This window comes from Dermatophagoides pteronyssinus, unplaced genomic scaffold, assembly GCF_027571235.1.
Source record: "Dermatophagoides pteronyssinus isolate colony J.1.1.1.1 unplaced genomic scaffold, Derpt_VIB-CSIC_2022.12 sq0019, whole genome shotgun sequence".
Lineage (NCBI taxonomy): Eukaryota > Metazoa > Arthropoda > Arachnida > Sarcoptiformes > Pyroglyphidae > Dermatophagoides > Dermatophagoides pteronyssinus.
In genome coordinates this window covers 75,568-88,884 of record NW_027461543.1, presented here as the reverse complement: position 1 = coordinate 88,884, position 13,317 = coordinate 75,568, and the positions used below count along the sequence as shown (strand labels likewise).

The 13,317-nt window shown below is 33.2% G+C and overlaps 5 protein-coding genes across 5 annotated transcripts; 1 reads left to right on the top strand and 4 right to left on the bottom strand.

Annotated features, from left to right (window-relative positions):
- Positions 1-255: 255 nt before the first annotated feature.
- Positions 256-4,150, bottom strand: LOC113798841 (casein kinase I-like). The gene is made up of 7 exons (XM_027349432.2): positions 3,630-4,150; positions 2,732-3,225; positions 2,551-2,661; positions 2,340-2,488; positions 1,981-2,209; positions 1,598-1,917; positions 256-1,542 (listed from the first exon to the last, which is right to left on the bottom strand). The coding sequence occupies exons 2-7, from the start codon at positions 2,808-2,810 to the stop codon at positions 871-873; spliced, it is 1,560 nt and encodes a 519-aa protein (XP_027205233.1). The 5' UTR covers positions 2,811-3,225; positions 3,630-4,150; the 3' UTR covers positions 256-870.
- A 471-nt stretch (positions 4,151-4,621) lies between these two features.
- On the top strand, positions 4,622-6,786 carry LOC113798844 (transcription initiation factor TFIID subunit 9-like). Its single transcript, XM_027349435.2, has one exon. The coding sequence runs from the start codon at positions 5,358-5,360 to the stop codon at positions 6,414-6,416; it is 1,059 nt and encodes a 352-aa protein (XP_027205236.2). The 5' UTR covers positions 4,622-5,357; the 3' UTR covers positions 6,417-6,786.
- On the bottom strand, positions 6,412-7,553 carry mRpL4 (mitochondrial ribosomal protein L4). The gene has a single exon (XM_027349437.2). The coding sequence runs from the start codon at positions 7,483-7,485 to the stop codon at positions 6,490-6,492; it is 996 nt and encodes a 331-aa protein (XP_027205238.2). The 5' UTR covers positions 7,486-7,553; the 3' UTR covers positions 6,412-6,489.
- Positions 7,488-8,177, bottom strand: LOC113798849 (uncharacterized). Its single transcript, XM_027349443.2, has 2 exons — positions 7,993-8,177; positions 7,488-7,933 (listed from the first exon to the last, which is right to left on the bottom strand). Exons 1-2 carry the CDS (start codon positions 8,078-8,080, stop codon positions 7,584-7,586), a joined length of 438 nt encoding a protein of 145 aa, XP_027205244.2. The 5' UTR covers positions 8,081-8,177; the 3' UTR covers positions 7,488-7,583.
- Positions 8,178-8,274: 97 nt separating this feature from the next.
- On the bottom strand, positions 8,275-12,512 carry LOC113798836 (thioredoxin domain-containing protein 11). The gene is made up of 4 exons (XM_027349427.2): positions 11,654-12,512; positions 9,335-11,584; positions 9,196-9,276; positions 8,275-9,138 (listed from the first exon to the last, which is right to left on the bottom strand). Exons 1-4 carry the CDS (start codon positions 12,442-12,444, stop codon positions 8,553-8,555), a joined length of 3,708 nt encoding a protein of 1,235 aa, XP_027205228.2. The 5' UTR covers positions 12,445-12,512; the 3' UTR covers positions 8,275-8,552.
- Positions 12,513-13,317: the final 805 nt, after the last annotated feature.

The window sequence follows — 13,317 nt, the reverse complement described above, 5'->3', positions numbered from 1 at the left end:
TTTTTTTATTTGTATGTATTTTTTATTGTCGTGGGTTAGGTTAAGAAAACATCATCGTTAAGATTCATTTTTCACATTTGGGCCATCAATCACGAAAATAACCTAGGAAATGTAAAGAAAAAATGGATTAAGCAAAAAATTTCTTTCGAAACAAACACCTACCTATCAAACCTAGATAAAATTACATCATTCATTCAGTTATCACTCTCATCCACCGACTTGCAATTCTTATCATTGTCATTATCATCGTCATCATCATCCGAAGAATATTTGGTTATTTTAATTGTTCAAAATAAAGAAAGGAAAACGAAACAAAACAAAAAAAGGTTTTTGTTATTGTAAAAGATAAGTGTGGCGGAATTTCGGGTCTTTTTTTGTTCTATTTGTTTGGTTTGTTTGTAGTTGGTTTGAAAGAGGATCGGGTTGGTTTTTGATAGCAAAAAAAATTGAATTGCAGAACAGAATGAATTATTTGGATGGATAGGCACACAAAATGAATTGGAATTGTCCAACGCGGAGAATGAGATAAACACAAACACACACTTAAAAAAAAGTTGTAAAAAATAAAATGCAGAGATGTGTGTGTGACCATCAGATGTTAATGATGATGATGATGACGACGACCGATCACCGATAGTTGAATGTTTTATGGATGAGAATCATAACAGAATAAGATGACATTATTCAAGGTAGGTAAGGTGTGTGGCGTGAATTTTTGTGGCTTGTTGTCGATTAGTTGTCAGAGATATATTTAGTTGTCAATTATCAATGGTTGTTTGTGATGGTGATGATGATAAAAGAATGAGGATTGATTTGATTATTTAGCGAAAAATGAAATGAGAAAATGCGATATTTCAAAAATGTTAATTATTATTGCTTCGTTTGCAGCGCACCGTTGGATTGAAATGCGGCCGCTGCCGCTACGGTTGTAACGTGATTATTTTTATTGGACATCTGATAAATAGTCAGATTACGAATCGATGTATGTGTTGGTGGCATTATATGGACATTTGGTGGTTTACGATATAATGAATGTTGTTGACCATTAGATGATCCAGCAACCGTTGAATTTGTACAATGTAATTGATCACCTCCAGAACCTACACCACCACCACCTGGACCGCCACCAACACCGGATTGCATACCACTTGATGAAGGTTGCACTTGCATCGATGTTTGACGTGATGCGGCCATATTCATTGCCGCTGATGACTGTATAACATTTTTCAATGTTAAATTTAATGGTACCGATGGATGCATATGTGATGAACTAGGTCCACCACCACCACTACCAACTAGTCCGCTATGATTACCAGTGATTCCGATGCCAGCACCACCGGCTCCAGAAGCACCGCTTGTCGTTGCTTTTAATTGTAATGAATTTGAATTCATTGGTGTTACATTGGGTGATAATGTTGCATTTTGTGAATTATTACCAATCACCTGGCTTGTCATATTACAACAATTACCGCCTGACATTAGATGATTATTTGTGGCTTGTGTTCGTTGTGGTCCGGCTTGTCGATTATTTGCATAGTTTCCCTGATGAGCAAAACCAGTTATGAGCAATCCAAAAATCAATCAATCAATAACTTACGTATTTAAGAATATTCCAATCGAAAACGTAATCATAACTGAATCCTTGCCTATGAAATAATACACGTAATAATGAACGAAGATAAACATAATCCGGATCTTCATCGAAACGTAATTCACGGCAGTAAGTAAGATAGGCTATGAATTCGGCCGGATAACCACGACATAATTCTTCTAATGTTGTTGATATTTTCTTTTCCGAAATACGTTCATATTTTTGTCGTTTAGTGTTGGCTTTTAAACCTTGCCAAGGAAGCGAACCACGATTAAAATACATCAGAACATAGCCAAGAGATTCTAGATCATCACGGCGGCTTTGTTCTACACACAAAAAAAGTTAACGGTAATCAAATACAATCAATGTAAAATCATTGCCAAACTTACCAATTCCTAGATGAGTGTTAAGACTTGCATAACGTGCCGTACCGGTCAAATTTTTCCCAGTTCTATATCGTATATGTTGGCGAGATTTTGGATCACGATAACGTTTGGCAAGACCAAAGTCGATTATATATACAAGATTGCCTCGATCACCAAGGCCCATTAAAAAATTATCCGGTTTAATGTCTCGATGTATATAATCACGACTGTGTATAAATTCAATACGACTAATCTGTTTTTTGTTTATTCATTTCAAACAAGGAAATAAATCATTAGTATGATATCATTATCATCATCATCAAACAATTCAAACAAAGAAACATTCAAACATAGAAACTATTCTAAACTATAAATTCGCTTACCAATTGATCGGCTAATAATAATACAGTCTTTAATGTAAATTTTCTTGTACAAAAATTAAATAAATCTTCTAGGCTTGGACCCAATAAATCCATCACAATAATATTGTAATCGCCTTCGGTACCGAACCATTTTAGCTGTGGTATTCCGACTAATAATGAAAATCAAATGTATTATCTATCACAAACTTTATTCAATTATCAAAACACTTACTTCCACCAGCCATAACACGATAGAATTTACTTTCGATATGAAGTTGTGGATGCTTTGATGCAACATCTTCCAATTTGATTGCTACTTCTTCTTTGGTCGTTATATTTGTTCCTGGTAAACAACAAACATTTCAAATTAAAACATTGCCAAAATCAATCAGTCAAAACATAATTCAACATACCAATATAGATAACACCGAACGAACCCGAACCAATTTTATGGCCGACACGATATTTCTTGGCCACATGTACTTCCATCATTTATTTTATTCGAATGAAAATAATGATAAAATGTGGTTGACAAATAAATTTCTCTTTTTAAAAATTGGTGAGATTCAAGAGATTTTTTTCAGTGACTTTGAAAGGTGATGATGAATTAAAGAAAGAAAGAAATTTTTAATTATTTTCGATTTAAATTTATATAGAGTTTGCTGTTGATGATGATGATGGTCACATTGCTTGCTTCATTTTGGTTGGTTATAAACGACAATGATGAATTTTGGCTTGGAAAAAAAGGTTGACTAAATGTATTGATGTTGTTATTGCTCTAGATGATAATGATAATACGATTGTTTGATTGATTGATGGTTATCAATCGTATTGGACAAATGTTTGAACCTGATGAATGACCTATGACTTATAATTGATGCTGTTCATCTTCATCAGTATCATATATCTGAGAAAAACAAAAAACAAAAATTAAAATTTTATAATTGAAAAACACACACTCAAATCATCACCAATGGTGTGAACAGACAAATAAATTGATCATGAATAAAAATTTTTGCATATTTCATTTTGAAAAAGAGACAATATTAATGATGATGATAATGATGGTGGCTAAATATGGGTACAGTCATTGATTTTCAATGTTTTTCTGTTCATTGATGCTTGTTCCCTCATCATCAATGAAACAAAGTTAATCCCCTCATGGCCATTTGCTCACTTTTCATTAAACAATTTTTTCAACAAAAAAATCAATTCTACTCATCAAACGCAGAAACATTGACCTAGCAGCTGGCGATCATATGTATGGCGAATCAATTCGCAATTCAACTCTTTTTTGAGAAAATAACTTACCGAATGAATATCTTTGAATGGCTGTTGAATTTCAATCTACCGATTTCAGTCAGGTAAAAAAATTGTCTATTTGATTGAAATGAATTTCACCATCATCATGATGGTTGAGACACAATTGAATGGATAAATTGCAATGCAAAGAATCAATATTTGTCCCATAGGGACCCAACACAAAAAGAAGAAAATATCTGTTTGATCAACAACAATGACTGTGATGATGATATCAAGATAGATAGATCCAAAAAGTAGCCAACAATAAATCCAAATTGAAAATACACACACACTCAACAACAACAACAGCAGCAGAAACACTATAGGAAAAGCACATAGGCCAAATCCAATACAGAAATAAAAAAAGCTCCCGTTTCCACCATCAAACACTCAACACGGATAGACAAAAACCCAACCAAAGGAAGAAAATTCCATACAAAACAACACAGAACACAGAAACGAAACAAAAACGAAACACCAAACCAAAGAAAAAAAATCTCATCCAACACGCTCGCTCAGAAAAAATATCATCATCATCATTATTTTACTCAAACAAAATCCACACAAAAAAACTCACAATACACAAAAGCAATATTCGTCGTCGTCTTCGTCGTTCGAATATGATCAACGTACATCATAATTGCTGTGTGTATAGTGTATGCATCTAGCACTGGAATGAATGATGAACATTGACGACGACGACGACGATAACACTGATTTACTCTGGAGCAGACAAAGGATCCAAGACGACGTGAATGTTAATGATGATAATAGTGGTGGTCAGAAGGAAATTTTTTTTCATTGTTCCTTTGTTTGTGAATCGCCTTTCGATAGTTCTATGCTATGCTGCTACCATTGATGGGAATGGCAGACAACAGAGAAATATACAAAGCGGCTATTCATAAAAGTTGTGACAAAACATGCTATATATATGCCCTATGCTGTTACCTTTTTCTATGTTCAGGCATTTTGCGAATTTTTTTTTTTTTTTTGTGAACCATGTTGGAGCAGCTGTGATTTGATTCGATTCGATTTTTTTCTGTGTGACTCATAAATTATATTTCCGTTCATAAACGACGTTCGTCAATGATTAATGTGTGTGTGTTGACTTTTTGTGGTGCAATTTGGATTGCAAATTGGCAATATTTGTTTCTAATATTAGGTAGATGTCAGCAGTATGAAGAAATCATTTCATCATTTATCTCATCATCATCTTTGGTGAAAATTAATTAATTCAGATGATTTTTTTCAATTCGGTTACAGAATTATTATTTGAACGATTTCAAATGCAACAAATGCCAATTGATTGTATTGACACAACAATGGCCATTGTGTGAATCAATAAAATCAGGTTCTTAACCTAACCAACCTACCTACCTACCTAAATCTTAAGGCGGGTCATTCTGATTTGAGACCCAAAAAAAACAAAATTGAACTAAAAAAACTAAACTAGTGGTCACGACGACACACCTGGTCACCTTTAGTATCACGAGCTTGCATAAAAAATCAAGTTCGAACGTCTTCGTTTGCAATAACCAAAAAAAACAAACGAACTTTCACCGCTTGACCTTTTTTTCACATTTGACCACCATCTGTACTTGAAAACAACAAAAAAAAAAATCAACAAAAAAACCGGTCTCGATTTCAAAAATCGAACACACAAAAAAACAATATTGTTCAGCAACATTCGAATCGAATCGAAATTGATTCGAAAATTCGAACAAATTAACAAAAAATATGAAATTAGATCCAAGTACAATTGCAGCCAATTTATCGGCTGCAGCGGCTGCTGAAGCTGAAGCCTTAGCTGCTGCATCATCATCAACAACAAACATGCCTATGTTGACACCATTAACATCGACAACAACATTATCATCATCATCATCATCGATAGCAATGGCATCATCGATGGCAGCAGCAGCAGCGGCTACCACCACTAATCAATCTATCAGTATCAATTCAAATCTATCATCATCATTATCAAATCCATCACAACAACAATCTGCCACTACAACAACAACCAATATGACCCATCATTCTCATCATCATTCAACACAACCAACATCAACATCACAATCGATTCAAAATCCTGGAACAATAATGACCAATAATACTAATATGAATAATGCTGGATCATTACCAACATCAACATCGATGGTGAATAAAATAACACCAAAAGACTCACAAATTGTTGCGGCCATTCTGAAAGAAATGAGTATTACAGAATATGAACCACGTGTTTTACCACAGCTGGTCGAATTCGCTTATCGTTATGTTGCACGTGTTTTGGAAGATTCACAATTATTTTCATCATATGCCAGGAAAAAAGTTATCGATACTGATGATGTCAGTTTGGCTATCCAAATGCAAATTGATCGATCATTTGTTGGTCCACCATCGCGAGATATTTTATTAGAAATTTCGCGCAATAAAAATACACAACCATTGCCACCGATTAAATCACATAATGGCATGCGTTTACCAGCCGATCGTTATAGTCTTGTTCAACCAAATTTTCGCTTGATTTCAAAACCGATCAATACAATGACAACAAATCAAAATCAGAATAATAATACCAATAAATCAATATCTATCAATAATAAGTCGTCGTCGCCGGCAATTCGTCAATCATCATTATTATCTAATACAGGTGCTGGTTCGATTGGTACTTCATCATCATCATTTGTTAATTCCAAAATATCTATTCAATCTCCCAATTTGGCTAGTCCAAACACCACTACTTCGATCAATCAAAATGATTCGATTTTTGGTAAACGAAAATTGGATGATATTTAGACAAGGAAAATTGTTTTATTTCAATTTTTGTAAACAAGCAACAAAACTGCTGGAAAATACACTATTTTACAAATTACATATTGCGTATTGCATTTGGCCGTTGTTTTTGCATAACATTACGCAAATCAATACGATTTAGATTGAATAATAATCTTTGTTCCAATGTACGTAAAGCATCGATTGTCATAACTAATGTTTCATGTTTTAACATTGAGAATACATTTAAACCATATACGGGTATCAGGTTTATGTGACCGATTGATTGACATGCTTGTTCAAAGTGCTGGGCATTTGTCGACATTGGATATTGATCCAATGAGATTTGATCGAGAAATAAAACCGAAGGACCCCATTGACGTGTTTCGCATAATTCTTGTAAATGTTCAACAGTTCCATCCAATGGAAATGTTTGAAATGTATCAACAATATGAAGATCATTTTGTGCCAATTTCGAGGCTAATGTTGCAATCAAACCATTCAAACGTTTATGAAATGGTAACATATAAAAATAGGTTTTTGGGCCACGTGGACCAGTTGCCCAACCACCATTAATCCACATTGGTGCACGACGACTACCATGACGTGCTCGGCCCGTGCCTTTTTGTGGCCATGGTTTTCGATTCGAACCTTTCAATTCGGACCGGGTTTTCATGCATGTCCAATCAACATGTTTATATAATGTTTGCCATCGATGATTTTCCTGTATAACATCAGGCCGTGGATATACGGAAAAAATTTCCGGGTGTAGCTCGATTAAGCCTAATTTCACTGAATTTGGCGTGGACATATTTTCAATCCATGCTTGTCGTATTGGTGTAACCGATAGATTTGTTTGGGTCAATTGTGATCGATCAATTGGCAACAGTATTGGATCAATCACCTGTGATTGTGAAATTATCTGACCAGGTTCGGACGTTTCGATCGATGGTGTTGATTCGACAATGTTACCAGTCGTAGCAACAGTAGAAGTCGACATTATCCGAAATACATGATGATTTGATGATGATCGTGGTAGAAAACCACGAATAAAGCAATTCAAAGACAAAATTCTAGAACTGATAAATTGCATAATTTTGTTTTTGAAAAATATCTTTTTTTATTTGAATAAAATGATCATTTAACACATGTAGAGATTTTTTCTACGGAACTTTTTTCCAAACGAAAAAGTCAATTTCCTAAAAACTTTTCCCATTTCGAATTCCATCGACTTTGACGACGCGGTTTCAAAACTTTATCGATAAAATATTGGACAATATTTTCCAATTCATCGATGAATGTATCACACATTTCTGGATCATTTTTCATCATATAATCATATTGTTCATAATTTCTCAGAAGATCATCATAGCGATTGATTAGATTATCATCTTGTAGACCTTTTTCACGATTATCATCAATCAATTTTTGTGCTTCCGACTTGGCTTGTAAATATTTCAATTCAATTGATTGCAATCGAGTATATCGTTGTTCGGTTAAATTTTTATCGTTATCCAATTTACAATTATCAATTATTGTTCCTATTTATTAAAATTATTTAATTGATTAATTGATTAATTAATCGAAAAACACAGATTACCATCCGTAATCGATGAAAGATGAACAATAATAACAAATATTGTTGGAATAATCAATCTGACGATGAATTTTTTATGTTCAATCGACATTTTTGCTTGTTTGTTCGACTATAAAATATTTACGACGTTTGATTATTGATCACATGCAAAAAGCCAACTAAAAATCCGATAACAAATCTTGAGATGATATTGATGATGAGAAAAAAATCTATAATCAATTTAATAGACAATTAACTCATTATCATCCATCCTCATCTTCAACAACAAAAAAACTTTAATTATGATAACTTTTAACAAAGATAAAATGATTTTATTATTGAAAAATTACACGCATACAACTGTAAAATCCTGTTTTCTACAAAAAATATATCAAACAAGAATTTGCGAATAAAATTTATTCATGTGATGAGATAAGAGAAAAAAAAATCAAAATATGACCAGAAACAAAAGAGAACAACAGATCACCGAGAAGGAAAACGAAAAAAGAAAAATGTTGCACATAACAAACAAATCATCATCGGAAATAGGAAAAAGGCACTCAAAGAATATAAAGGTTTTGCGGCTATAATTCATCTTTACGTCGACGTTTGATTGTCAATTTTGGAAGACCGGTTGATTTTGTTACATTCGAACGACGATGTTTGATTATTTTGTTTGATGATTGATGTTTGGGTGTTGTCATCAATGATTGTAGTTGCCTATTTAAATATTCAAAATCAAAATGATAACGGTGAATATGATCGATTTTGATTAGGATAAATTGACTGAGTAGAATTTGCTTCCATTTGATACGATATTGTTGTCGCAAACGTCGACAAATCAAATGTTGAAATTGTTTCAATTCGCTTTGCTTCACTTGTAAACGTTTTAGTTTTGCAGAATCTTTTGCTGTTTGACGAATTTTTCCATCAATTTTTCGGATTTCTTCTTGAATAAAACTTAATGAATTTAATGTTGAGGATATCCATCTGGATGATTTTTGTCGTTGCCAATAATTTGTTTGATAGCTTCGTTTCAAACATGATCGTTGACATAATGCAACCGACATACGCAGCCTAACCGATAATTGTGCATTATTCACAATGAATTCAAACAAACCAGAACGATCAACAGGTTTCGATGGTGGATATGTTACCGAATTTGAACGTCTATTTTCGGAATATATAAGACATTTTTAAAAAATTTAAACAATGACGAAAACTTACTTTCGAGCAGGGAAAAATATTATGGTTGGATAACGATCGACTGTATATTCCCATGGAAGATCATTCGAATCGCCATTAATTCTGGTTTTGAAAACATCAATTTTACATAATGAGCATGATTAATCACAACAGACTTTACCTTGAAAAAATAATATCATCAGAAAAATCAAAAATCCTTGCTACATCCAGATAGACATGAGCAATCGAACTACAAAATCCACACCAAGGTGCATAAAACATAACTACAATATCCTTGTCCAGAAATTTTCGATCATTTTTTCGCTCTAAACCCGGTGATTTGCCGGTAATCAGACTGAGAAATGTCATTGAATTCAATTCCGGTACGCAAACAATTTTTGATCCATTCTGTTCGATAATCATTTGTTGTTGCAAATCATTGCAAAATCCTGATGAACGTGGACGATGATTGCGATAAAAACGTGATAATTTTCCATCGGTAAAATTTCTGATGAATTGAATGAATGCCATTTTTGAATATGAATTTCTTGGTACTGTTATAGTTTCAGCTTTTGATTTGGCATCAACATTATGTAATTCAATATCATCGAATAAAATTTCATGATCCAAAAGATAAACAGATTCTGATTCCGGTTCGATAATCATGGCTACAGTTGAATGTGGCACATTGAATACATCCACTCCAAGTGATTCGGCAAATCCTGCATAAATCAACGAATCGAATGCCATAAATTTCAATGTTCGATTGGTTTGACATGCAAGTCCGGTAAAATTTGCCAGAAAATTCTTTTGTCGTTGATTTATCGTTGATGATTGTGATTTTTCAAATGTTTCGGTTGGAAAATTCAAATCCGTATAATTCATGCCCAATTTTAATTTACGGCAATGTTCAATTTCGAACTCCTTAATCATATGATTAATTTTTTCATCCGTCTGCCATTGTTGTTGTTGTTTGCCGATTGTTGACCATTCTGGATTATCATTATCTGAATCATATCGATTTGATGATTCTTGAAGATTCCCACTGCAAACTGTTTCGATTTTATAGTATGGTGTATATTTTGGTTGATAAACATCTTGAATTTGATTGCAATGTTGAGCGGAATTATTTACATAATTTGGATCAAATTCATCCAAATATCGGGATGCAATGGAGAAACAATCAAAATTCTGACAACGTGCCGGACATTTGGGTAGGTAGACGTGAACACACGATGTGCACAGGCATTTTTTCGTCATTCCATGTCGAACACCACCAAATGATCGCCAACGAATCATTTGACTATGGCAACAAGTATCAACATTATCTTGAAATTTGTTTTTCATTTTTTTCAAAGATTCATTAGCTGTCGCTGCATCACGATCCTGATCGGTTTTAGAATCCAACAATTCATGACAACGTTCTTCCAATTCGGATAAACGTTCTTCCAATAAACGTCTTGTGAGAATATTTCGATGAATCAATGAACGTATCATTGGTGAATTATCACAATTATTATAATCAAGAACAATTTCTCTAAGCAAATCATAATAAGGCGAAATGCCTAGCAAGAAACTTCTCGGTGTAAACAATATAAATGTCGGTGTTTTACCAATATAATCCGACAGTAATGTACTTTTAACACCGGAGGGATTCATCCAGCGGATATTTCTTGCCAATTCTGAACGACTCCGTATCCAACTTAACAATGTAAATGGTTTAGAAAATTTGGCAGTAAAATGTTCACTACGATTACCAACATAAATGATTAATAATGATGATTGTTGTGCAAGTTTTGCATCAATTTTCAGTTTCATAGCTGTACGACTATTAGTTACAACGGTAAAAACAACCTGTGAACGCCATGGATCTGTCGATAATGCTTTAATCGATGTTGATAGATAGGCACGATAGCCTTGAGGAATTTGTTGTCCATTGGATGATGATGGTGATTGATTGAAATCAAAATAACCTAATACAACAGCATCGTGTTTCGAACGAAGATCCAATAGTTGCCCTTCATTTTGCACAGGTATCAATGGATTCATTAGGTTATCCAAAAATGGTATTATATAACTTGCCAACACTGGACCTTTGTATTCAATTTCCCCTTCATTACGAATATGAGCAACAAAATGAGGATAACGGCGAATAGTTTGATATCGGCGACATTCACCATCAGGCCACCAACAATTAATAGCGGCAAAAAATATCTGTCGACCGCCATAATGATTAGCAACAACTTCAATTTCACTGGATGCACGAATCGAATCTGAATCCCATGGTGCATAAAACATAATGAATGCGATTTCTGTTTGCAAAATACGGCCAGATAATTCTTTTAGCTGACCAAATTCAAATTCCACCAAGAATGGATTATTTGATGAAAAAATTTTCTTCGGTATCGGTGTTTTACGCGTATTAAGTGATCTAGACAATTTCAATTGAACGAACATTTTAGCAAACAAATATTGTTCAACAAAAAACAAGAAAACATACCCATTGTGTAATAAAACTAATGCTGCAATTGATAACAACAAAATCAATGGAAATAGAATTTTTTTGCTCAATAAATTTTTAATCAATAAACGAATGGATAATCGCTGCGAAGATGGTAGATTTGTAGCTACCATTGTCATTCCATTCGTTGTGGATAATAGATTATTATTATTATTTGGTGATGATTTCTTTCGAATATGAATGTTTACTTGTAAATCAATTTTATTCTCCTCAAGTTCAGTGTTTTCGTGAAATTCTTGTTGTTCGTTCTGTTGCTGGTTTAGATTCGAATTCTCATCATTGTTATTATTACTGTCCATCGATATTTCATCATTATCATCATCTGATTGATCATCAACATCGTCATCATTGTTACTGGTCATAACCGTCGACGACGATGATGATTCAAATTCAAATTCATTTTGTTCATTAATTTGTTGATTTTGTTGTTCGGTCTCAATGGTTGTTTGTAATGAAAATGTTGAATTTTTGATCACAGATAAATTATTATCGTCGTCTAATTGGTTAGTTTGGCAATCACAAATTGTTTTGATCGATTTTATTTTGGAATTTTTCAAATGAAAATTCTGTTTTTTCCGTTGTTGTTGTTGTTGCGGCTGCTGTTGCTGATGACGATGCAATGAAAAGGAATAGGAAAAAAATGCCGGTTCATCAATGCCATCTAGTGTTTCGATGGAAAAGATTTCATACTGATCATCATCATTGATGGCCAAGTCGGAAACAACACTTTTTTCGCTCATTTTGTTTGACGATGAAATCCATTTATCCATTCATTTTGTTCTATTCTCCGAATGAATGAATAAAAACAAAAATAAAATATAATTCAACCCGAAATATCCTCATTTTTTTTTCGTTGTTGTTGCTCGGCTCGAAACGTTGCCAGAAATTCAAGTAAAGCTAACAGGAATGTGTTTGATGATGATAACTAAAAATAGAACAAGAATAAATAAAGATCTATTGTCATTTTCATAAATTAATTTTGTGAGAATAATGTTTGCTCTTCTATAACATTGATTTGTGGAAGAATTCGCAATTATTCAATTGCCGGGAAAATCCACATTGGAAAAATTGGTCAAATACTTGATGAACAAAAAACAATGTACATTCAATTTTGACAAATGATGAAGAGAAGGGGGTAGAGTAATTTCCTTTTTATCATTTCATTCAATTTCTGTCAAAAAATGAAATGAAATGATTACATTGATTGATGGCAATTGTGTGTTTCGAATATTTCGAGTGCTATTTGTACCTGGACTTGTCATTTTGGTTGCAATCGATCAACAATGATGATGATCATCATTGACATTGATTATTATTTCTCATCAATCTCTCAATGACCATGATCAAATATTGAAAAAATTTTCTTTAAAAAAATTTTGAAAATTCAATCAACCAAATCTCTTTCATTTTGAAATTGATCAGATATTATAAAGATAGAAACGATACATGAAAAATACATGGATACCTTGAATTAATTATCAATCAACCGATCATGTTTCGCTTTTCCAAAGAAAAAACTTAACTCTTTCTCGAATCATAATCATGATGATTAGAAATGGATGATCATCATTAAAAACAAATTTTCAACGACACAGCCTACTTGACGACTTTGAATGAATGATGGAAGAAATTAAAGAAAAAAG

Bases quoted from the DNA above. Each gene is read 5' to 3' on its own strand.
- LOC113798849 (XM_027349443.2), bottom strand. From the start codon at position 8,080: ATGTCGATTGAACATAAAAAATTCATCGTCAGATTGATTATTCCAACA. The intron at 7,934-7,992 runs GTAATCTGTGTT...TTTAATAAATAG, and splicing joins TCTTTCATCGATTACGGATG to GAACAATAATTGATAATTGT.
- LOC113798836 (XM_027349427.2), bottom strand. From the start codon at position 12,444: ATGGATAAATGGATTTCATCGTCAAACAAAATGAGCGAAAAAAGTGTT. The intron at 9,277-9,334 runs GTAAAGTCTGTT...TTTCAAAACCAG, and splicing joins GATGATATTATTTTTTCAAG to AATTAATGGCGATTCGAATG. The intron at 9,139-9,195 runs GTAAGTTTTCGT...TTCCGAAAATAG, and splicing joins ATATTTTTCCCTGCTCGAAA to ACGTTCAAATTCGGTAACAT.
- mRpL4 (XM_027349437.2), bottom strand. From the start codon at position 7,485: ATGCAATTTATCAGTTCTAGAATTTTGTCTTTGAATTGCTTTATTCGT.
- LOC113798841 (XM_027349432.2), bottom strand. From the start codon at position 2,810: ATGATGGAAGTACATGTGGCCAAGAAATATCGTGTCGGCCATAAAATT. The intron at 2,489-2,550 runs GTAAGTGTTTTG...TTTCATTATTAG, and splicing joins TCGTGTTATGGCTGGTGGAA to TCGGAATACCACAGCTAAAA. The intron at 2,210-2,339 runs GTAAGCGAATTT...AACAAAAAACAG, and splicing joins TATTATTAGCCGATCAATTG to ATTAGTCGTATTGAATTTAT.
- LOC113798844 (XM_027349435.2), top strand. From the start codon at position 5,358: ATGAAATTAGATCCAAGTACAATTGCAGCCAATTTATCGGCTGCAGCG.